Source organism: Solanum verrucosum, unplaced genomic scaffold (genome assembly GCF_900185275.1).
Source record: "Solanum verrucosum unplaced genomic scaffold, falcon-dt-bn FXZP01000112.1, whole genome shotgun sequence".
NCBI classification, from domain to species: domain Eukaryota; kingdom Viridiplantae; phylum Streptophyta; class Magnoliopsida; order Solanales; family Solanaceae; genus Solanum; species Solanum verrucosum.
Genome location: NW_026020441.1, coordinates 2,116,098 through 2,141,679, shown reverse-complemented (window position 1 = coordinate 2,141,679; position 25,582 = coordinate 2,116,098). Strand labels below are relative to the sequence as shown.

The window sequence follows — 25,582 nt, the reverse complement described above, 5'->3', positions numbered from 1 at the left end:
ACTTAGTGGAATAGTTGTGTGATCCTATCAGTACACTGTGGTTGTGTACTGATACTGCACTTGCTCTTTCTTTGTTGAGTACAGGGCATCTTTAGACGGCTATTGATAGACCTCGCTTAGAAGATCAGTGATCGCCGATCGAATTCAAGGGTGAGTCAATTCTTCGAGGCTGCCATGAGTTCTCTTTCTGTCTATGTCCACATTTCGGACGTAGATTTTCTAGTTGGTTATTAGTTCATTAGTTGGGGTTGTAACCCTTCTTGTTTAGACTTTTGTTCATTGTTAGAGTTTTGGTACATTGACTTTTAGGTTCTAGGTGTATTTTCCGCATTGTTTAGTTGTTAGATCTTTTGGAAGTTTATGGGAACTTCAGTCTTTAGCTATTTAACTTGCTTTAGTAACTTAAATGTTTTAGTTTTTGGTTTAGTTGCTTGGTTTGGGTTGTAGTAGTGGTTCTCCCACCGGAGGGTCAGTGTCAATCACGATGGTCTGGGCTGTGACACGTTTGGAAAAGATAAATCTTTTTTCCTTTGAAACTTTCCACATTAATCAGAATGAGAATTTAAAAGGTAATCTTTTCAGCCACATTTTAATGAAGTACCAAGACTTCTTATTGTTCCTTGTCACCTCCCAAGCACCTTTTGAAAAAAATCGATCCAACCACTTATTATTAGGATACACCTGATATGACAATTTTACATATAAATAAAAAGCGGAATGACCTGGGAGATCCTCGTACTTTGCTCTGTTTGTCACTTAGACCCTTCTACTCTTAACTTTATCAACCGAACACTTAAAGTTATTAAAACACGTTATTTTAAGCCCCTCTAAGCATGAGTGTCTCTCAATCGCACTGATGTGTATGACACATCATTATCCACACATCGTTATTTTATTCCACTTTCACTCAATTTGTTTATGAATAAAATCAATAGAAAAATCAGCAAGCATAATGTTACAAGAAAATTAGTTAGACATAAATAAAATTTGAGACACCAAGGTACTTTAAGGGAAATGTATCTATGTCAAAATTAGACTTCTTGAGCATACATTACAAAAACATTTCTATACATAGAGAAGGAACTTTTCTCCATATTTATTGGTTGTCCCGACACTTACTCATATTTTTTCGGGGAAAAGAGTCTGATATACTCCTTAATTTTGTTATTTAGAATTGATACTCTTGTTATAAAAATGACGCATATATATCTTTACTATTATACAAATAACTCATGTATACCCTTACCGTTATACAAATTGCTCACATATACCCCTAGCATTACAAAAGGAGCTCACATACACCTTTTATCTAACGGAAGTGAAAACTATTAGTTTTAAACTTATTTTTTGACTTTTAATTCTTTTAAAAATCATGTAAGAGTATATATGATCCTTCTAGCAAAGTTCAAGGTATATTTTTATCATTTTCATACATAAATTATTTTTTGACTTCTTTGATTATCATTTTTTTAGTTTCTTATTCTTTTTTTTCTTTCATTCTTTAGTGTAAAGAAAAAAAAATTATAACTAGGTTTTTCGGCTATATTGCAATTTAATTTTTGTATTTGTAAAAACAAATAATTTGGGGCATCTATAATAAATTTTACAAGAAAATTAATGAAACATAAATAAAATTTGACCATCAATATAAGAAATTTAAATTAGTCGTTGAAACAAAATGTAAAAAAAATACGTGTGAGGAGGATCAAATATACCCCATATGGATTATATATTATTTTTTTAAAAATAATTTAAAAACTTAAATTAAAATTAATATTTTCACTTCTGTTAGAGAAAAAAATGGTATATGTGAGTCATTTGTAGAACATTAGAGGTGTATATGAGTCTGTTTATATCAGTTCTAAATAACAAAGTTGAGGGGTATATCAAACTCTTTTTCCTTCTTTCAAAGTATTCATGGTTATCTTAAAAGAAATTTTCTTGTTGAGGCAAAAATAACAGTGTCATAAACATATGATGAATGATTAAATTCAACACTTCATACGAATAAATCAAAATTATGATACCTGACATTTGTAATCATTTAAAAGTTATTAAATATAAATTTATAAAATAATTTGAATTATATTAAATTCATGGTCATATTAATCCAAATGAATATTATGGATTAATATAAAGGTAAAATTTCATAAATAGCTAAGAGTTGAAACATAATCAGCCTTACAGTTTGCTTGATTATGTAGCGTAGCTATTGTATATTTTGGTTGAATTTTTTTTAATACAAATTTGACTCTTAACTTAATTAATGAGGCGAAAATTTGTGTTATTAAAAAGAAAAATGTCCTTTGGGGTCGCTCAGTTGATTTGGAGGGTGGTTATCCACGCGGATGACTCGAGATCGATCCCCCCCTCGATGCCTTCTGAGTCGAGCATGTCGCATAGGGCTTGCTTAGTGTGGTTTACATCTCATGTGTGGTTTGCAGGCTATTACACAGTGGGGGGTTTACCTAGTGCGCACAAAGTGCTCACCCGAAGGGCAGAGACTGTGGCAAAGGTTGTAGAGGTTGCGGTTATCCTGGGGTTCCAAAAAAAAAATCCCACAAATCATGATTATTGTATCTGATTAAAATTTCTTACCAAATATGACTTTTACCAAACAAAGAAAGATAAATTTAACTTCCTAAATAAACATATCAAAAGTTGACTGAATATATATATATAAATAGTTGGAATGTATCTATAATTGTTGAAAATATACAAATATGGCAATAATGGACTAAAAAGGTAAGAAAGCCTCAATAACATTGTTATGCTAAATTCATAGAATTGTATACAACATATTGTGAAATGTATTGATAGAAATACAAATCACAAAAAATATACAAAATAAATTATACAAATACCTTAATAATACTGACATTATACATATAATAGTTGAACCGTATACTTGCTGATAATATACAAATACAAAAGAAGTAATTGTATATAATTGTTGAAAATATACAAATAAGGTCTAAAAAGTATAAAAAAATTGCAATAAACATTGATATACCAAAGTCATAGAATCCTATTCAAGATAATGTGAAATGTATTGATAGTAATATAAATCACAAAAATATACAAAATAAATTGCATCAAATACCTTAATTTCTTCTCTATGATCTTGTACCATTGACCCAGATTCATCATCTTCTCGTACAAATGTTTTTAAACCTAGTTCATTCAATGTTGGGGTTTTGATGGGGCCAACTCGTCAGAGATGGTGTTATTATTGTTCGTCGAAGATCAAGTCTACCAGAGTTGCTTCATCTGGGTTTATGTGAATTAAAGCTCACTGGTTTGTGATGGATTTCACTAGAAAAGGGATTCTTGGTGGTTAACAGTAGCGAAGGAGAGAAACAAAGGTGGTAGGGACGGAAGTTTGTGGTGGTGGTGGTTTGGTTTGTTGTAGTGACTGGTGGTTTATGGGTTGGTGGTTCGTGTTACTCGCTGGGTGTGAATGAAGAAGAAGAAGAAGAAGAACTACTATGTTGGATGGTGGTGGATGATTTGAGAGGGAAACACAAATTTTTTTGAAATTTGAAATCTAATTGTGGTTGAGTGAATTGAGAAGCAAAATCAATAAAAAGATTATGAAGAGAAAGAAAGTTTACTTTGTATAATCGGGAGAAATAAAAAATATGGTAATATAATGTATTTTAGATATACAAAACCAAAAATGTGGCCCCACGTAAATAGTATTAAATGTTAGTTGTGATCAATAATATTTTCTAACTATAACTAGCTATGTTAAATAATTAAGAAGTATTTGTTTGCTTAGTTAATTTTTCCTTAATATAAATGGATTGATTATTTAAGTCTAATAAATATTGATTTAATTAAAGTCCAGATTAATGGATTGGGGTTATAATAGATGAGCCCAATTTGCTAAGTCCAATGTCATATCAACTTAGAGGCTCAATTTGATGTCACGTGTCAAATGATGTGGCATGTCAAGTCAAATAAAGAAGTCAATAGAATCATGCCCACTTTTGCTAAAGTTCAATATGTCATGTCACTTAAATTTGATTGGTCGAACGAAAGCATGTCCTTATCACAACTCTTCTATTCCACAACTATAAATAAGGGTCCTCATAATTCATAAATCGGACTGAAATTCTAACAAGAAGCTAGAGAGAGCTCGTCACCCCCCGAGCCTACACCCTGGACGTGGTCGACACTTGAGAACTATTGTTGATCCCCAAGTGAACCCTTGACATGCCTGACTACTTAGCAGAAGACTAACTGAAGCAAAATTAAGCTTTTAAATAGAATTAATCCATTTAATATCAAAATACTCTACTCAAACTGTATGTAAAATACTCAATGGAAGCATACTAGTTGAAAAATAATTGAATCCTTGATTGATATAGATTGTGTGGATTTGGACTTTGGTCGGATGGAGAGGAACCAAGTCTTGGAGTGACTAGTTGGTTGAGTTAAGACAAATGATCTCCTGGACCTTGTATTAGAGTAGAATTCGTTTATTCCCTTTATTGTGTGTTGAGAGTAATGAGAATGAGGTGAAGGATTAATTGTTCCACTTGATAAATCTTAATGAATAAAATTAGGTTGAAATGAAAAGGATATGTTTTTATCATAATTCTTGTGAATTACCTTGTTGTGACCCTTATAGATTGATTGATGAAATACTTTGATAGCATGATTGTGGACTTGAATTGCTTGAATTGTTGTCTCCTCCTTATGGTTTGAATTTTCTTATGTGCATTGATTGTTGTACACTGTGGTAAGATATGTGATATAAAGTCGGTGAGAAATGATTTCGGCTAGTGATATAAAGTTGATGGAAAATAATTTTGGCTAGAGAAATGATATAAAGCTGATGAGAAATGGTTCTGGCTAGAGAAATGATATAAATCTGATGGAAAATGGTTCTGGCTAGTGAAATGATATAAAGCCGATGAGAATGGTTCTGGCTAGTGAAATGGTATAAAGCCGATGAGAAATGGTTTCGACTAGTGATTTGATATGAAGCTGATGGGAAATGGTTCCAACTAGAGATTGATTATTGTGATTTGATGCATTTTGATGCTTATGTTTGACTTACTTGTTAACTGTGATTGATGTACTTGTTACGTGTAATTTATTTACTCGACATTAAGATTGACTTACTTGATACGTGTTGGTTGTTGAATTGTGGCTATTGGACTATGATTATTAAGCCTTGTGAGTTGTGTATTGTAGAAATGTTAGGTTGGGTTGGTTTTTATGTAGGTTTCGAGCCCAGTCTGCTTATCATTTTGGTGGGCCCTCTAGTTCTTCTTTTATGCTTTGTTCTATTTGAAAAACAAAGACTTGAGACTTATACTTATTTGACTATAGAGGAGAAAAAGATAATATTAGCCATAAAAATTTGCAGTAACTAGGTTTCGAACTCACGATCATCTCCAAAGAAGAGCCTTAAATCAACTATCCAACCAAAGCACCCAACAAGCTTTTCAATCACTAGGTGCTAATGCTTTAATATAACCATGTTAGAAGTTTTTTGTATATATATGAATTTACATCAGGGTTAATGGGTGCTCGAGCACTCGTTATACTGTACATGGGTCTGCCTAAAGTAGTCAAAATGGGTTTAGCTCATGGGGCTAAGGCTGGGCACCGGACTGGAATGGGACCACCGGACCAGAACAAACCGGTACCGGATCGGAACGGGACGGTTTGACCGGGTTGTTGACCGGTACCGGGATGAACCGGATCGGAACTACCGGGATGGAGGCTCAGTTCTGTCCCGTCCCACTATATACCGGGATAGAACCGGGATGGACCGGAATGGACCGGAACGGAACGGGATGGGATAAACGGGACGGCACATATAGCTATTTCAAAAAATAATTATTTTTTTTGAGTTATTTTGAACTACGAAAATACGAATGTTTATTTTATTTTTCTAAGTTATATTCGTTTATAGTATTTAAGTTTTAAAATTTATAATAATTTTACTTAAGTTTATTTTAAAGATATTTTTTTTAATTTTTACGTATATAAGTTTGTAAGTTAAGTTTAATAAACTTTTTTTTTTAGTTTTTCAGCTTATGTAGTTATGTTATAAGTTTTAAAGATTTGAATCTTTTGAAGTTTATAAGTTATTAAGTTATACTTATAACTTGTAAGTTAAATAACTTAAGCTTGTAATTTTTAAAAAATTAAATAAACAAAAAAGAATGCTAATAAAAGTAAATAATGAAAAAAATATTTTTTTTTATTTTAATTAAAAATGATTTACCGGGACCGGACCGGACCGGAACGGAACCGGAATGAACTGGGATGAACCGGTACCGGTATACCGGTACCAAATCATGGTACCGTTCCGTTCCGTGTACCGGTTCAACGTATCCCATCCCGTTCCGAATACTACCGGACCGGAATGAACCGGAATGGTACCGGTACAACCCGTTCTGGTGCCCAGCCTTACATGGGGCCAACCCAATCCAACATGTTAGTGGGGTAGGGTTGAGATAAGATTTTTTAAGCCCATTTAAAACTAAGTCTTATAAGCCTTTGACCCTTGAGGCTTGATCGGGGGTCGAGCCAAGGTCGGTCTATGGGCCAAAACTATTTAATTAAGGATAGCTTACATAAATCTCACTAGTTTAGGAGTCAATTACTTAGATACACGCTATGTTGCAATACTACAAATCTTTTGTGATTTGAATGCGTCCAAATACATGTATCTTAGTATACATGGGCTCAAAGTTAGGTGTAATTTATTCTAGATACACTCTATCCAAGTGGATTCACATGTTTTCAGGATACCTACACAAATCTCGCTCGCTCGCCTCCACTATCTCACTGCCTCTCTTTTATCTCGCTCGTGTATTTGGTATCCTAGATACATATATGTAGAATACATAAACAAATCTCGCTCACCTCTCTTCCTAATTGTATCTGGTAGAAAAAATATGCATCTAGGTGTATCTGACTTTAAATCTGGTAACAAATTATTAATTTGTAAGATAAACCGTAATTATTTCAAATAATAGAGAGAATCAGTAAATATGGTTGAAATGTTTGTACAATTACATAGTTTCTCCTTTAATTAATTTGAATTAAAATAACTAAAGTTGTTAGGCATAATTGTTCTTTAATTTACACGTTTATTTTTCATATTTCCTTTATTTATTTATTTGTTAAAAAAATATTATTTTTGCTAGAATTATTGAAACAACATCATTGTTTGTCATATTTGATTTGAAAATATTTTCATTTTCTTGATGTTATAGAATTTTAAGTTTGAAAAAAAAAGGCTAGCCTGCCCCAACCTACGATCCTTTTAGGGTCGGGATGTATTGGCCATTTTTAGACCCTCTTGAATGAAGGATCAGCCTGCCCTAGCCCATCAAATTCCTTAGCCCGAGAGACTTGGGCCTGGTGGGGCTGGGCTAAACCTTTTTGACAACTCTTAGTCCACCCCTAGTGGCAAACGAGATGGGGGAGAGGCTATGAAGGCAAGAGAGATTTGTTATGTTTCTCAAATGCATGCGAATCCACTTGGATACAATGTATCTAAAACAAATTACACTTATTTTTGACCTCATTTATCTCCAGATACATGTATCTAAACGTATCTAGACAACTAAAATTCTTGTAATATATGTAATAATGCAAAACTAAAGTGCAAATTAATAATTAGCTTCTAAATTGGTAAGGTTTATGTTAGTTTCCCTTAAAAATGGTCTCTGAATCACAATTTATTTTTTAAAAAAGGGAAAAGACTCAAATTTTTCATCAAACTTACAGAAAAGGCTCATATATGTCATCCGTTAAAAGTTTGGCTCATCTATGCCATTGTTGTTAAAGAAAAGGCTCATACATGCTATTTTTTTACTCCGGTATTGCAAAACCATTTTTTACATACCAAATAATTTTTAACACTTTTTAATTGGAGTTTTTGGATTAAATGTACTCCTTTTGCTTCTTCTTCCTTAAAAACTCCAAGAACACATAAAGAATATTAACAATTCCCAAATTTTAAACCTTTTCAATTCTTCGAGAAATCACCTCAAATTTCAAGAGTCGTTTCCCTCCGAGCTAGATACCAAAACTCAATATCTTTTGAGTTTGAATTCAACCTAACTCAACAAGAGTCAATCGAAATATCTTCAGAGTTTCAAAACTTCAACATTCTTTAATGGTAGAATTTTTTCTCCACAACTTCAAATCATTTGAAATTTTGAACATAGACTCAAAAGAAATACTAGGGAACAAAGATCTAATGTCAAAAATAACTACAAAAACACAAATCAAAGGAAAATTTTGAAATTTTGGAACTGCTTTTCATTCTTTTGGAATATTATTTTTTAATATGGATGAATTTTTTAAACTCTACAAATGATTTTAGAATTTTGGTTTTTTTAAATAAAATAAAATTATTGATATAGACGAAATTAGAGATGATTTCGTGAAGAATTGAAGATGTTGAAGATTTGGGAGTTGTTTATGTTCTTCATGTGTTCTTTGTGTTTTTAAGGAAGAAGAAGTAAAAAGAGTACATTTGATTCAAAAACTTCAATTGAAAAGTGTTAAAAATTGTTTGGGATGTAAAAATGATTTTGCAAAATTGGACTTAAAAAAATGACATGGATGAGCATTTTCTCTTACAACAATGACATAGATGAGCCAAATTTTTAACGGATAGCATAAATGAGTCTTTTCTGAAAATTCGATGGCATATTTGAGCATTTTTTCTTTTAAAAAAGTACATAAGTCGATTTGATTTAATTTTTCATTTATCTAACCAAACTAACTATGTCGAATTTTTTACATCAATAAATCAAAAAATTAACAAGAGTCGAGCTATCACGATTTTTCAAGGTTTTTCAACTTGGTTCGATTTTTTTTAAAACATTTTTGGTAAGGTCCCTACAACATAAAACATGTACAATTTTTTTTATTCTATTAAGCTACAATAATTATACAACCCTTCCCTAAAAAAAAGAAAGTGAAATATGTCATGTTACTATGCTAAAATATAATATCACCAACAATAAAGATAATAGAAACTTATAAAAACAAGCTCTATTGATGAGAGAGAATAAAAATGAACAAATTTGAGGAATTGACACAGATAGACAAGTGTTACATACGATTGGCAACATATAACCTAATATTAATTAGCAATTAATAAATAAATAAAAATTGGCACATATTAGCATAAAAGTAACATATCGATATGTTTTAAATTATTATTTTTTTAAAATAATAAAAAATATTTAATATCATCTCTCTTCTAACTTCCAACCATTAATCCTTAAAACTAACAAAAGATTATTTAGAATTATCTCTCTCCTTTCAATTTATTACGTATTTTTTAAATTTATAAAAGAAAATTAATTACATTTCTCTTCTAACTTCCAACCATTTCTCCTTAAAACTAGCAAAAGATTATTCAAAACTCTCTCCTTTCAAATTATTTCGTATTTTTTAAAATAATAAAAGAAAATTAATGTCATCTCTATTCTATCTTCCAACCATTTCCACTTAAAACTAGCAAAATATTGTTTAGAAATATATCTTTTCTTAAAATTAGCAAATAATATTTTGTTTTTGGTTATTCTTATTTCAAAGGTATTCCGATGAGTTCATTACCTGGCAATTATTTTGCCTTAGAACTCAATCCATATTTACTTAACAAATTTGTATACATCTGTTTGCATTGGTATTCATTAATCCATATTCATCTAATAGATCGGCATACATTTGTATTGGATACATTTGTTCATATTCATTATAAATTGGTATACATTTATATTTATTTGCATTAATATCTTTCAAATTTTACATTGATATACACATTTGTGTTGGATACATTCATCCATATTCATTTATAAATTGGTATACATTTGTTTGCATTAATATCTTTCTAATTTTACATTTGTTTTGGATACATTTGTTCCTATTCATAATAAATTGATATACATTTATTTGCATTAATATCTTTCAAATTTACATAGGTATACATTTGTATTGGATACATTCGTCCATATTCATTTATAAATTGGTATACATTTGTTTGCATTAATATCTTTCTAATTTTACATAGGTATACAGTTGCTTGCATTACTATTTTGGGATGCAATCAACAAAATTCATTAACAAATTTAGATAATTTTACATTGTTATGTGTTAGCTTGTATTCATTAACAAATTTAGATACATTTGTTGGAGACAAAATAAATATTCATTGTCAAATTCAATCAACGAAATTCATATTTTTAAAAATTGTCATATATATTAATTAATTAATTATTAAAAATTAAAAAAAACGTCAATTTCAGAAATCACGAAATGTTGCAATTTTTGGGGGAAGAAAACGTTGTAAAATTATAATACAAATACGAAAATTTGTAAAAAGAAAAAATCTTGCTTCCAACTACAAGATAAAGAATGTAGAAAATCTCAACTTTTTTTAAAATAACCCAGACAATCAATATATATATATATAAAATTGGTATGATTTGAGTTACTTATTGTGAAGAGTTACTGTTGTGATTGATCTTTAATCGAAGTATTTTAGAGAAGAAGATAGAAATCCTAAACTTGAAACATGGAGGGAAAAAAGGGAAGAAAGAGATAATTGAAAAATAGTACTCCCTCCGTTTCAAAAAGATTGGTCTGGTTTGACTTGGCACGAAGTTTAAGAAATTAAAGAAAACTTTTGAATCTTGTGGTCCTAAATTAAAGTTATGTTAAATGTACAAAATTGTCCTTAATCTTGTGGTCTTAAACATGCCACGTGGAAAGCAAAAAGTAAAATGTTACCAAAAAAGGAAAGAGGTCATTTTTTTGAAAGTGACTAAAAAGGAAAGGAGGTCATTCTTTGTGAAACGGAGGGAGTACTATTTTTTTTTGTTGACAAATTATAAGGACAGAGAAAAAAGAAACAATACAAGCAAACAAGCTAACTGCTAGGAAATAGAGAGAGAAAATCAGGAAAAAAAATCAATTTTCAAAAAAAATAAAATGTGGCTATTGAATGCCACATAAATATTTTAAAAAATCTTGTTTTTGCTAAAAAAATTTAAGTGGGCTATTTATTGTCAATAAAATCTATAGTTGTCATGCTATGCCTTTTTTTCATTTGATGTGGGTGTTATTTGAGTTACTAGATGTTCATGGGCTATAACTCTATAAAGATTGATTTGTCATGACCCGCCACTTTTCCATTAAAATAAAACATGAATATAAAGAGGGAAGAAACTAGAGTTGTGTAGAGGTTTGTGGAAGATTCTAGAACTCCCTAGATATTTCCTTGGAAGGCTTACATTGAAAGAAGAATAGTCCTTAGTGGAATATTTTAGAGAAGTATGGATATTTCCCAAGGAAGGTTATGGAATAACATGGAAAGTCCTTGGAATATTCTAGAGTTGTAGAGAATTCTAGAATAAAGACTAAAATGTAAATATATAGGGACTTGTGTAGTAATTTGTATTTACACTTTAGCCCCCTAGGAAGTAGTATAAATAGAGGGACTCTCATTTGTAAATCATCCAAGCTTGAAGCAAACATCCAAACAACTTGTAAAGCCTTCTTCCAAGTAATACAAAGCCTTATTCCAAAAGCTCTCTTGTTCTTTCTTAGTCTTTCTTTGCATTCTCTTAGCGATCTAGCTTCAAAGGGCTTACTTGAGCTTACAAGATCGTGAGAGATTCGTGAGTAAGTTGTCAAGTGCCGCACAAAACATTAGTGAGAACTCTAAGTCCGTGACAGATTGTACCATAAAATGTAAGATCAAACTTGAAATACCATATCAAGAAACATGAATTACAAAAAGTTCAACACATACTTACAAATTACTATATAATAAATATTGCAAATAATAAAATATTTATAAATTTTTTATAAATATAACCTTAGTGTTTTGATTTAATTGTTTTAGTTCATAATCAAACTAAACAAATTATGATTAAAAAAAAAATACCAAATTAAGTTAAATCACATCATTAGTCAATTTTTTTTTCTCAATTTAATTTGATTTATCAATTTAGGTCTCACTGATTTCATTAAGATTAAGACGTTTGAATCTGAATACACATATGAATATTAAGATGTGAATTAAGATTAAGGTTAGAATTGAATACATATATATTAAGATGGAGATTTTAGATCTGAACACTTAATCATTAAGATTGTTTTTTTTTAATATCTGAATGTGCATAAAAAAAAAATTCAAAAATAAATAAATTAGGAATTAAACACTATGTCAATAAAAGTTATTGTCCAAACCTAAAAGGTAACTTCTTCCAAAAACTGTTTCAAGACTAAGATTATAACCCACCCCAAGAAAAAACGATTTATTTATTTTCTCAAACATTTTTTTCTCAAGAAACAATTTAAATGAGTTGAATCTAAATGTTTAAGATTCAAACCTTTATTAAGTGCAAACAAATAAGATGTGGTTTGTTGGATTCCTTTGACCCCACCCCCCTAATTACGGCACTCTAGAGAACTGGTCTATACAAATACAATTCCTTTTGTCGTTTTGAAGAGTTGTAGTTAGATAAAAGTTTTAATCAATGAATGATTGTCAATGTCATAATATATAAATAGGAATGGCAATGGGGAAACCTTAACAAGAACGCTAGGCATCATCCAGTGCCAAAATACAAAAGTATTGGAAAGGAGATGTTGGGTGCTAGCATTAACACATAGTGATGTATTATGAAGTCATACAAGCTTAGACCAAACCTGAACAATATCAGTAGTGGATTAGCATGCTACAAAGATATCAGCAATGATAAAACTGATTGGTAGCATTAAGTTAACAAAACCTGACCGCTAATATATTCAATGTTTGAGCTTGAATCAGATCATCATCAATGAACAAATGCAACCAATATTGCATTGTTCTAACAAATACCAAATAAAAGTTGCTAACAAAGAAATATATATCTTGGAACACTTTTAACTAACCCAAACAGAAAAAAGAAATTACAGATCAGCAAAGACATGATAAGTTTGAGTCTGTACAACGGTAAGCTTCAAGGCAGCTACAAATGCAGCAACTGACACGCATCCAAAGACAACAATATTTAGCCAATGCCAACTCTTCTGTAAGCTAGATAACTTGTCTTTCTTAGCGATAAGGTACATGTGGTTTGGGAGTATGAATGTGAGTGGAATCGTGCTGATAGCACCAGTAAGGCTCATGAAGTTTCCCAGGAAAGGTAGCAAAGCTGAGAGGAAAGTGGTCATGATAAGGTAACCACCTCTGACAACCAGTCTGAATAGAATATTTCGTGGAGCAAAGGCACTTCCTTTGACTCCATATTTAGTATCCAGGTACTCATATGTTGGACTTGCAAATATCTACAAGCAGCAGCAAAGAAACAACGATTAGATCAGAATAATCAGCTGAGTAAACTGTCGGGCCTCTTTTTCAGTAAAATGAAAAAATATAGTCACAAGGTGATTATTACATGCAAGGTAATGATAGCTTGGAAAAAAGCAGATAAGTGAGCCACTCCCAACACCCAAGCTGGACCATGAACATTGTTGAGCAAATAGGACGAAACAACAGATCCATAGGCCCAATACCCAATGTAAGTAACAGCATGCATAGGCACAACTCCCACTGTGAACTGAAAGTTAAGTGCTTTCACCATGTTTCCAACGACAGGTTGTCTGATTGTAGCCTGTTGGAACACAAATTCAAGAAAATTGTATCAAAACACAGGTTGAAATTTCAGATTACTTACTGAGTATAGGCAACAGATATACTGATCATATAACATGACTTGAAGGACAACTTCAAATTCATAACAAAGGATGGAAGTCATCAGAAAAGTTGGTGGACGAATTTGCAAACCTGTATCTCTGGAATCATTCCAGTGTTAAATGCGAAGAAAAGGTTTCCAATCGCACCAATAATTGCCCAAATTTTATTGTCTCCTGATCCTGGAATGTGATAGTCCCTAGGAGGAGCCTTTACACCTGCAATATGGAACTTAGACAATTCAGTTAACTTTAGTGCCTATGAGACGAGCAAAGACAATACTAAAGTAATTGCTTCAAAGTATTTCTCAAGGACCAACCAAGGACAGGATAACGAAAGAAATAGTAGGCATCCTTGTCACTCAATAATATCAAACCGAAGGACCTGCTTAAAATTTAAAGCTGTCTCCATACCCCAAAGGCATGCATGTGATTAATATTACGGATAATTCATTATCAAGTACAATTTCACACCAGAATTGTACAGTTGACACAGTCCTAATGCTATAATAAGTACAAATGAACGAAGATAATCAAAAGGTTCAAATTCATTAAGTGAGCATGACAAAAATTTGGAAAAAAAATAAAAAGATCAGAAGGTATAAGTGAGAAGCATAGAGGAAGGAAAAGTTAAAACTCTTCCCCTTGACTGATCTCTGAGTAAAAGGTGAGAGACTACAAAAGATATTTTTCCATTTGAAAGATCCCATCTAAAACTAGAAGGGAATCTCTCACATTACAGAATCTTGCTTCTCCTTCATTAATTAAATTTCTTTATGCTTTTCTATTAAATTGCAGGGAATATGATTATTTTTACTACCATCAGAAAACTTACTTGCAGCCTTAGACAACAAAAAAGAAGAAGAAAAAAGATAGATATAAACATGGCTGATAAGCAAGAATAAAACCCACACAACCCCAAAGCAAAGACTCAAACTTTTGAGGGGCTGCTGGCGGGTAGGAGAGCAAAGTTGATATCGCCTTCATGATAGCTCAACCGGCTGTTCCTTGTGATTTTCTAACACTTTCTAGAAATGAATGACAGAAAAGGCAAAAGTGCCATGTTGCACTGATAAGTGATAAAATCTAGTTGCCTTCCCATGTATAGTTCAACAAACTGGTGACGACATTGGGATGCATCTCGAAATTTCTTATGCAGCAAATGCTGCTCAGCAAAGAAAAGTTATGTGATTATGAATCAATTTAACAAAATTGATTTCCTAAATGCTGCTCAGCAAAGAAAATTTATCTGATTATGAATTAATTTAACAAAATTGATTTCCTTAAACATGCATTAGGTTTCTTATAAGAAGTTTGTTTTCATAATGCAGAGAAAAATGAAACTACATGATGAGCACTGAAAGCCTGCAAGTCATTTTAATAAGCAACTTGACTATGGCAGTCTTACCTGACAAATGGTGATAGTCAGTACAAATCCTGACAATAGGCGCAGGCTTTTGAACTTATACCACAGTTTCAACATTGATAATCATGATTTTGTGGTTTAATTATATCATCAAATTTTATCCTCAATGAATGTATAATCAATTGCAACTTGGAAGGTAATCTTCAATTAGTCACATAGTATTCAATTTTGTCATATGTTCAATAGTTATATGAAGCAGCCTATAACACAATTTTCTGACATCATATGCAATTCTAGTGTTATTTTCATGTCATTACATGTTCTACTTAATTAGTAATGTGAAATATAACTGTTGGCACATGCACACAGTGCTCTGATGGCTAGTCAAACACTAAAGGAAGTAGCACACATACCATCTTGAACGGACAACACAAATGCTATGGTGAGATACAGTATCATGAATAGTGTTGAAAACCCGAGCCAAACCCTCAGTGCTGATAAATGAGGTGTTGCAATGGCAAAGAGGATGCATGCAACTCCAGCTATAGCTATAAAGTGTGGCAGCTTTAGCATATGGTCATCCCTAAAGAGCATATAAAAAGCCTGGCAATCAACTCAAAAAAAACGATGCATCAGAATAATTTTAGAATTATATTCACTCAAAAGCCTGAGAGATCATTTTCACCCAAGATTTACTGAACTCAATAATTGCAGGGTGCAATGAAGCAATAAAACGCCAACACAAAAAAAATTCATTTAATCAATGATATCTATACTTGGCAATGCCTTGCCATCTTTCTCTTCTCCTCTTTATCTGGTAAAAGGATTTCCAGTTCACCATATCTAAGTATCCGAAAGAAAAAAACAAAGTTTGCACGAGGGAAGATATGTCTAACCTTTAGGGCAGAACCACTCATGATGACATATCCAATATTTATCAAGAAGAGATTAGCATATTGTAATGCCCATATAAGCAAATAAGCTGTCCGACCTGCAGCAATAAAATAAGCTCAATTTAGATTAAAAGTGACTAAACAATCAAGCAATAAAACAAGTTATTGATGGAAAATGAGGTAGCTGTATTTTCATCATTGTTCATACCATACAAAAAACCGGCAAGGTCTCTATATCTGATATGCCTCTTGCCCCCAACTTCATGGAGCTTAGCCATAAGAGCACTTGCATACAAAGACACAATTGTGGACATTACCAAACCAACAACACCACCTATCCAACCTAGAGGAACCATGATTGTGCCAGAATATCCTAGTGCATACGCGCTGTTGACACCCATGCTCAGAACAACTCCCACCTGAAACCATGAATCTACATCCCGCAAAACAAATAAATTAACAAAAGAGCCAAACAGCAGTCATGCCAACAATACAAGGAAATTGCAATTAAAGAAACAGAAAACACCAAGTTTTTTTTAATTGTAATGACAGATGAGACAACCTATTTTTGGAGGTTTTCAAAAAGAATAACAAGAAAATGACTTATTTCTCATCATCAATGAACCCCAAAAAAACAACTTAAACTCTTGATTGAAAGTTTGTAACATGAAAGTTCCATTTGCGGGCATTAGGCAAAGGGAGTTGGCAGAAAAAATTATACATGTAAATAGGGTAAAAAATAGTTAATTTCTTTCTGCACATATATATATACATATTGTTGAATCCCTTTTGGCATAAGTTTTTACAAAGGACTTCTGTTCTTGTTCCGTTTTACCAAAAAGAGGAATTACAAAGAATATTGATAAGAATACGTTGACCCCCAAATAGCTGTTGGGTTCATCAATTAGAATGAAGGAAAGTGGGAAACAAACCGTTGCTAACTTGATGGGCGGTTTCAGGAATGATAACAGAGGCCTCTTCGTCATTTTTCTCCTTACGAGAAGGGGTATCATAGCGGTCGTTTTCCATTACAAACTGTTGTTGTTTTTGTTGAAGAAGCACAACTCCTTCTTCCTCTGCACTTTCCAAAGCCAGCCCACTTACTTGCTCAATTCTATTCAATTGGGAGTATTGGAGTCTTCACACCAATACGCAAAAAAGATGCGTATATGGGTGAGAAGATGAAGAAAAAGGGGTAACGGGTGGAGATAAACTTTTATACAACACCAACGAATGAAGGCATAAAATTAGTGGCGGCAGCTGTTTGCTTCCATGAAATTAGCAGAGCTATTGATTCTGCATTTCTGATACACCATTCAAAAATGGGGGCTGCGCTTCCTTAAATAAGACGTTTGGCTTCGCTTAGTTTTTTTACATTTATATGTCACCACATTAAAAAACTAAGTAACCCTTATTTAATTTTTTTCGAATATGAATTAATTTATTTTGATAAATTAATTTAACCAATAAATAGAAATTATTTACTTAGCTTTTCTAAAATTGGTTAAATATTTATTTTCAAGGTTAATAACTCACAATGATAAATAGGAAATAATATAGTAATTTATGTATTGACTTTATGAAATGACAAGTATTATGCACCAACTATTTATTGAAAAAGATGACATATAAAAAAGAACGGAGAGAGTATTTTTTTAATTGGAATCGCTATATTTTTTATCCGTCTTAGTTCAAGTCAATTTTATTGAGTGTGTTATCCTCCGATCCTATTTAAATGCCAACTCTATTCAGAATTCTGTGTTCAATTTAAATAGGTATTATAGTATTCAATTTCAATTAAAATTATTGAAAATTACTTTATCCTAATAGTATCATTTATTCAATTTTTATATAATAGTATCATTTATATATATTGTTATAAAGTGAATTACTAGTAACAATAATATAATATAATGATAGATTTCATAAAAGACGACATCACTATTATAGTAAAATATTTGTTACTCCTTATATAAGAAAATTGTTATATAGAAACTTGATTACTTTCAAAGGTCTAGTTGAGCATAAATGTTATTTCTTAATTTATATGATGAAGATGAAATTTTAAAAATCAAATAATTTAATAATGATAAAAAAACTCAAACATGCAATATTTATATTTCGTTAAAAATAAAATTTATATATTCAGAAAATACATAAAAATATTATATATATCAAAATAATTAACAACTTAAAATATTTAAAAAATTACAATAATCTTTTTTATTTAAATGGAAATTCGAAAAGTGTTATAGTAGAGATTGAAATTTTGTAAAATTTTACAAAATATATTTAATTTGAATTGGCACATTACAAAGTGTGTTCAATTTCAATTAGAATTTTTGAAAATTACTCCACCATAAATCTTAATTCATGCCTATATATAAAAAAATATTATATTCCTTGGAGTTTGAAAGGAATTAAGGAGTAATATACAGTAAGATAATTCCACAAAACAACTTTTTCATTATATTTCAACATTATCAAAGTGAGTACGGAAGCAACAGGCCGGAGACTATTTATAAAGAAATAATTTATTTTTTTTGTTTTATATTCCTTTGTTTGGTGGCTGAATTTTTGTCTATCTAATTAGAATTTATATTGAACTTTTCTTATTTTAGAGGTGAATTGATCTTCACTAAATGCGATTCTATTTTTAAATTTTAGACTTTTGATTATGAATTTTAAAAAATATATTATTTTTATCGAAGCGGAGTTAGGTGGGGTTCAGACGAACACAACAGCTTTTTTTTGTAGACCCCATATTTATACTAGAAAATTAAGTAATAACTTGTGAACACCTAATAAAACTAATTGACAGCTCAATGGTAAGGAAGGAGAAGAAAATTTAGAACTCTCAAATTCTTAATATTGGCTCTGCCTCTGATTTTCGTCTATTTTTAATTGTCATAGTTTCCTTTTTTTTAGAGTCAAACTATTAAAACTTAGACTAACATTTTATGATGTATTTTTTAATCATATTGATATACAAAAAAAAATGTAATTTATGGTACTATTCATATAGTTTTTGAATATCTAAATCTTTTGTTTAAATTATCGAATTAATGTAATCTAATTTACCTTTGAAAAATTAGTCAGATTAACTTTTGAAAAGCGCAACATGACAAATAGAAATTGACGAATGGAGTATTAGTACTCTTTTAAGTACTACTTTTAACAATTGCAATAAATAAATAAATTTAAAAATAAAAGTAAAAACATATTTATTTTCTTATTTTGGTGAACACTTGTGTCTGTGTGTTTGGTAGAGGAAAATATTTTCTGGAAAATATTTTTTTTTAAGAAAATAAACTCCTTAAAAATGAGGAAAATTGACTTTTCTAATAAAAATATGGAAAATGAATTGCATAAATAACATTTCAAGTTTATTGTCTCTCCATCCCCCGAAGCCCCACCATCCTCAAACCTCCACTCTCTATCAGTATCTGCTTTAATAACATTTTGCTAGACAACATATAAATGCTTTTGTATATATTTTCTTACTTACTTTCCAAACACAAGAAATAAAATAAAAGACCCACTTAATTTACAAAAGTAGAAACTAATTTCCGCGAAAATCATTTTCCTTTCGTATCAAACAAGAAAATATATGGCACGAATTGGCAACTTAAAAAGAGACATGTTTGTCGTCTGTCGATGGTTTCAAGCTCTTTTGCGGTCATAATAAATACTCCTTCCATTATAAAATAAATGAATTGGTGAGGCAAAAATGCACATTTATTACAAAAAAGAAAAAAAATTAAGATACAAATTGAACAATATTTTTCACTTTTAATTATTCGTAAATTTTTGAAAATATAAATAATTTAAAATAAAATAATAAATATGAACAATTAACTTTCTTAAAATTATCACCTAGAAAAATAAAAATATAAATGAGGCACAATTTTTTAAAAAAAATCAATAACTTTAATAACTTCCTTATATTAAACTATAAAAAAAAAAACTCAAATATTTACTTATTTTGAAGCAATATTGTTTGTTAGTTGTGTTTGGCTTATAGTGTGAAATATCTGACCAAAATGATCACAAAAACAAAATTTAGAGAAGAAAAACTAATGTAACTATCACTAATACGTTGCAACGTGTATTATTATTATATAATAATAATAATCATGTGATTGATTATATATTGATAGGTCATGGACTAATTCAGCCCACCATTGTGATTTTTATTTTTATATATATAAATATAATAATATTGTTATTTTGTCAGCCATGTGATCAAGAACCACCTAACACGCAATTTTGAGTTCCCATGTTACTATTGCATGGTCACTAAAGTCAGCTCTTGGGTGGGGCAAATAAAATAAAGGTTTTAGACCCCGAAATTTTTGAGGCTTCATTTTTTATTAATAATAAATTTATAAATTAAATTCTTTTAATATTTTTAGAGTATTTTAAAGTACGAGTACAGTACAGTTTTTTAATTATAAATCTTTAAAGTGGATTTGAATAATGGAAGCGTATCACGTATGATTTTTTTTTATGTTCTGTTTAGTAATTAAAAACTAAAATCACTAGGTGACGACTGCGAGGATATGAAGGGAAAAAAAGCATTGCCTTGACCAAAAAAAATCTTTAAAATATAATGTGCTCAGATTTTGATAGTTTAGACTTATTTTTCAAATTAAAAGTGTTAAAGGAAAATGATATAAGTATAACATAAAAATACAATAACTCAATTAGAAAAAATACTTGATTATTTTTTAATGCATATATGCTTACAGAATAATGTAAATAATTTTTGCGTGGCATATTAAAAAAAAGAAGGTCAAATTAAAATTGACAAAATTTTACCTAAGATCCACAACAGTTTAAAAGATGGACTATAAAAAAGTTACTAATAACATCTCAAAAGGTTAAGAAAATATATTTTAAATTAAAATATATACATAAATATTTAAGGTCTGTTATCATAGTTTGATCTTTTTAAGTCATCAAATATAACATCGATAGGGATAATCTCGAAAACAACTCATGTGAGTTTTGCATCAAAAATTATATGGAGGACCTAATTTATTGCCAAGCAGGACAAATAGAAAATGCTACTAATATGGAGATAGAACATATGATTGTATATGAAGCTCTAAAATACAGCTCTATTCACAACTTGCAGGGTGCGACTTTGAAACTAGTTTCCCTATGTCACGACCCAGACCACCGTAATTGGGACCTACACTAACCCTCTGGTGGGAGAACCACTACCACAACCCGACTAAGCAACTTAAAGAAACTAAACCATTTAAAGATACGGAAGCAGTTTTAAATAATACATTAAGTACTGAGTTCCCATAAACTCAGAAAGTTTAACAAAAACAACCAAGCATAAACCTCGCGGAATTCAACCTCTAGACCTAAAAGTCATTGTACCAAAACTCTACTAAACAACAAGTTTAAGAAAAGGGGGTGCAACCCCAGAAACTAAACATAAGTAAAGTCTGAATATATAGTCTGAGTCTGAAAAGAATGGACTAAACTAATGATGGATCCATAGCAGCCTGAAAGAACTGGCTCACCCTTGAATCCGGTCTCTGTCAATGATCTCCTAGCTGAGGTCTGTCAGTAGCCACCTGAAGATGTCTTGTACTCAACAAAGAAAGAGCAAGTGCAGTATCAGTACACGAAACCACAGTGTACAGGTAGGATCACGCGTCTACTCTGGTAAGCGAAACATACGCAAGTAATTACAACACAGTAAACACACATATACATGATGCATAATTCAATTATCATTTTAGGAGCAATATTCAATTTCTCAATATCAATGACAGGTAGATATGAATGTAACAATCACAAATGGTCCTCTCATGGAACCCACACCCAAGCTGTTAGTAAGTCGGAATGTGGCACCCGATCCAATATATGTGCGTCGAAATGTGACACCCGATCCAATATATGTGTCGAAACGTGATACCCGGTCCAGTCAGCACAACCACAATCACAATCACACCCATAATGAACAATGCACATAGTCACACAGTTAAGTAACATGTCCATGGCATGTAATTGTTCATACATAATCATTTCATTAGATTTAATTCATGTTTCCCTATTAACATACATACATGTATACAATGGAGCAATTAACAGGCATATATAACACAACGGGAAGTCAAACCATCACCTACCTCGAAACCAAGCCTGAATACTCCTAAGACACTTGGCCCTTCCCTTTCATGGGTCTTGCAGCTTGTTGTTGGTCTAAAACAATTAATTAATTCAAGGATCAATAAACAAGGCCTAATTTCCCTGGATTATAACAAAATATCAACCAAGGTTAAACCCATGATCCCAATGCTCAACAAGGGCTTTTCCCACCATTAACTTCAGGCCAAAACCCTCCCCTAACGATAATTAACAAGGATTCTAAGTTCTAAGAATTGAAATATGGATTAGGGGAGTAATTAACTTACCTTTGGCGCGAGAATTCCTGGGAATTTGATGAGAAACTTCCCTAGGTTGTCCCTTAGCTCTTAAGAACGAGGTTTTGCAAAAACTAACGTTTTTGGGGTTTTTCCCCAGTTTAATTCACGACTAGCCCACCACAGCGGGACCCATCCTGCCACAGCGTCCCCGTCCTGGTAGAATTAACCCCGCCCCGGCGGCTTGCACAGAGACAGAAACTCGAAATTTGAGTTCCAAGCTCCCATTTCGCAACACACCTTTAAATCTTGTTGTTCTAAAACTATCATTTCATGCCAAGATCAATTTCAGGAGTTCTATCCGTCCGAATTTGATTTCGTAAAGCCGTACAGGCTCCTTAAAGTTATTGGCTATCCATTCACGTGATCAAACTCATAATTAAATCTCCATCCATTACTAGATTTCCCTAGACCTCACCTGACTCAGATTTCGTCCAAGTCTGGCCTAGGCGAGAAATTTTCAAGTTACTACTCAGAAGTTTTCTGGCTTAAATTCCTTCCCCATTGGCTTTTCCATAATAACGGGAACAAGTCGTTACACCCTAGTACTTAAGAAAATACAATATGATGCTTAGAAAATTCCTTGGAAATTAATAGAAAAAGTGCAGAGTATGAGAGATACAATGACTAGGCTAGATATAGAGAGACAACATATTTTTAGGGAGCGGGTGCCATCCTAGTACACTAAAAATAGAAGTGGATACCACACTGGTAGACTGAAAATAAAAATGGATATCATGTCAGTAGACTAACAATAGAAACAGACCCTATGTTGGTACACTAATAATTGTATTTGTGGGTTTCTTGAGTGAATTAGATTAACTTTTCGTAATGTGATTATTGCATATTGATCCGTGAGTGAGATATGTTTATCTATTGTGTTGTATTTATCACATATTGGCTTCTGAGTGGTCAAGTTGATGTATTGAAATGCTGGAGTGAATCTTGAATAGATCAGAATTGCATGTTAAATACGGTGGATGATATCTTAAGGATTCTTGTTGTGTCGGGTTACTTGAAAGGTGTGATGAATCAAGTATGGTTTATTGTAATGTTGTTCATCATATGATTTGTGAATGTTAAGTCCGGATGAGGACTGAGAGTCAAGTTTAAGTTTCTGACGGTAAATATAATTTTATGTGATCAATTTTTCTAAGTTGTGATTACATGTTCATATTTTCGTATAAGTAGAGCGTTGTTAAGTTAGGATGTTATCTAGGAGTTCCGCTTATCCACTGGTTTGTACTGTATTATCAATTTGAGTGATTTAGGACATAACTGGTAAGGAAGATTTAAATAAAGAGAGTTTAGTAAAAGTCTTGTAGGTGGTCTACTAAATTGGCCAAGGGTCAGGGTATTAGCATGAGAGCTTGAAGGGGAGTTATAGACCGGTTAATAGAGTTAGCAGTAGACTTGTATTTAGGAATGAGAACGGTGAAATTATGGTGTTTGTAGAATGAGTGGTTCAAAAGTCTTTATGTGATAGAAGAATTATATTTCAATTTGATAGTAGTGCGAATTGTCTTAGATGGTGGAGTTGGTAGTGCAAGGAGGTGAGGTGACTTGACATAGAGTGTATGAGTCCCAATGTAATACTACTTGTAGTAAGAGTAGTGACTGAAAGGATCAGAGTCCTAATTATATCTCCAAATTTCATGTTTTTTTATTATTAACATGATATTAAGTGGTGGTTTTAGATTGACCGATAATGGCTGACGATTATCGTGACCAATGACACTATCCTACGGTATGAGTGTCTACGATCGTCGATAATATAGTAACCCAACCAAGGATTGGGGTCGTGTCCCAAGGGAGCGGTTTTGAGAATTGATAGAAAAATAGAATTTATATTCTAACTAGTCATAGCTAAAGATATTAACGAACAAAAACATAGTAAATAAAATGAGGTGACACGAAAGTGTCAAATATCAAATAGGGGTTTTGTAACAAATGATAAAGCAGCAAAATAAACACGAAAATAAAGTATGGGGAAAGGTTCTTGGGATGTGACCGCAATACAAGTTGAGATAAATTGTTAGGTACATGCTTTCAATAGGAAATTTGCAAGACAATAGTGACTAGGCTAAGCTTTAAATGGAAATAAGTTCCCTCTCGGGCAACTTGCCCCATTTCAAATGTGTTCCTCTCGGACACCCATTTGCCGCATGAAGACCAGCCTACGCCTTAACCCACTCACTCTCTCAAGCTGAGTGTTAGGATATAGGACTAGGGCTCACTCTCTCAGGCTGAACCTCATATCGACCCACTCCTTAAGCCATCAGTCTAGGGGTTTTGGTTTTGCAACCTCCCTTTCGAGCAAGCCGAAAACACATGGGTGGCTTTGTATTTGCAACGACAAACCTACCCTTTAGATTAAACCACGACCACTAGGTGAAATCACCATTAAAATACATCTAACCTATTAGCAAGCAAGACCCAACAAGAATATCAACCCATATTTGCTAAATCACACCCTAAGAATGGGAATTTTTAGCCACACATCAAGAAATAAGAAATTATACCTAACATGATAATGAAATCAACTGGGTATAAGAAATTAAACCTTGAATTAAGCAAAGGAAAATGAATAGAAAAGACCCACTTCCAACTTGGGAAAGAAGAACTCTTTTCTTCAAGTCTCCACAAAATCCTCTCCAAACTTGAGAGAAAAATATCAGCTAAAGTATATTCTAAAGTGAAAATAATAATAATAATTGTTCCACTCCACAAATCTCCTTAAGACTACAATTCTAACTAGTATTTATAGTTTTCACAAATTGTGTTGCGGAGGATTGTTCGGCGATATTAGTCGAGATCGCGGATGAACTCGGCGATCTGCCTTTGGGTCAACTCATCGCCTTCAGTATCTTGCCTTAAGCATCCTCGCATTATGGATCATTGGGCGGTACAGTACTGCTTCGCGGAACTGATCGGCTACTCGCCGACTACTAATTTCCTCGCCTTTTGATCTACTTACTTCAAGGCTTCGCGTACTGGAACGAAGGGCGATTCATGTCGTTTCGGTGACTCGCCAAGTTAAACTCGGTGATCCGCATGATTCCATTTCTTGTTCTTTTCAGCCCTATTTGCTCCGTTTTGCGCCTAAGTGTCCATGCTTCCACTAAAACTTCAAATACCTGAAA

At 32.1% G+C, this 25,582-nt stretch overlaps 2 protein-coding genes across 2 annotated transcripts in view; both read right to left on the bottom strand.

Moving 5' to 3' along the window:
* LOC125808426 (proline transporter 2-like) overlaps window positions 1-25,582 on the bottom strand; it is a 237,028-nt gene that overhangs the window by 33,934 nt on the left and 177,512 nt on the right. The gene's annotated exons all lie outside the window — the stretch shown is intronic.
* Window positions 12,782-17,325, bottom strand: LOC125808424 (proline transporter 2-like). The gene is made up of 7 exons (XM_049488126.1): window positions 16,926-17,325; window positions 16,202-16,426; window positions 15,997-16,091; window positions 15,514-15,703; window positions 13,829-13,953; window positions 13,440-13,655; window positions 12,782-13,329 (listed from the first exon to the last, which is right to left on the bottom strand). Exons 1-7 carry the CDS (start codon window positions 17,020-17,022, stop codon window positions 12,952-12,954), a joined length of 1,326 nt encoding a protein of 441 aa, XP_049344083.1. The 5' UTR covers window positions 17,023-17,325; the 3' UTR covers window positions 12,782-12,951.

Excerpts from the sequence above, each read along its gene's own strand:
- LOC125808424 (XM_049488126.1), bottom strand. The coding sequence starts at position 17,022 with ATGGAAAACGACCGCTATGATACCCCTTCTCGTAAGGAGAAAAATGAC. Across the intron at positions 15,704-15,996 it reads TGAGTGGTTCTGCCCTAAAG|GCTTTTTATATGCTCTTTAG; the intron begins GTTAGACATATC and ends GTTGATTGCCAG. Across the intron at positions 13,954-15,513 it reads TGTGTTGTCCGTTCAAGATG|GTGTAAAGGCTCCTCCTAGG; the intron begins GTATGTGTGCTA and ends TCCATATTGCAG.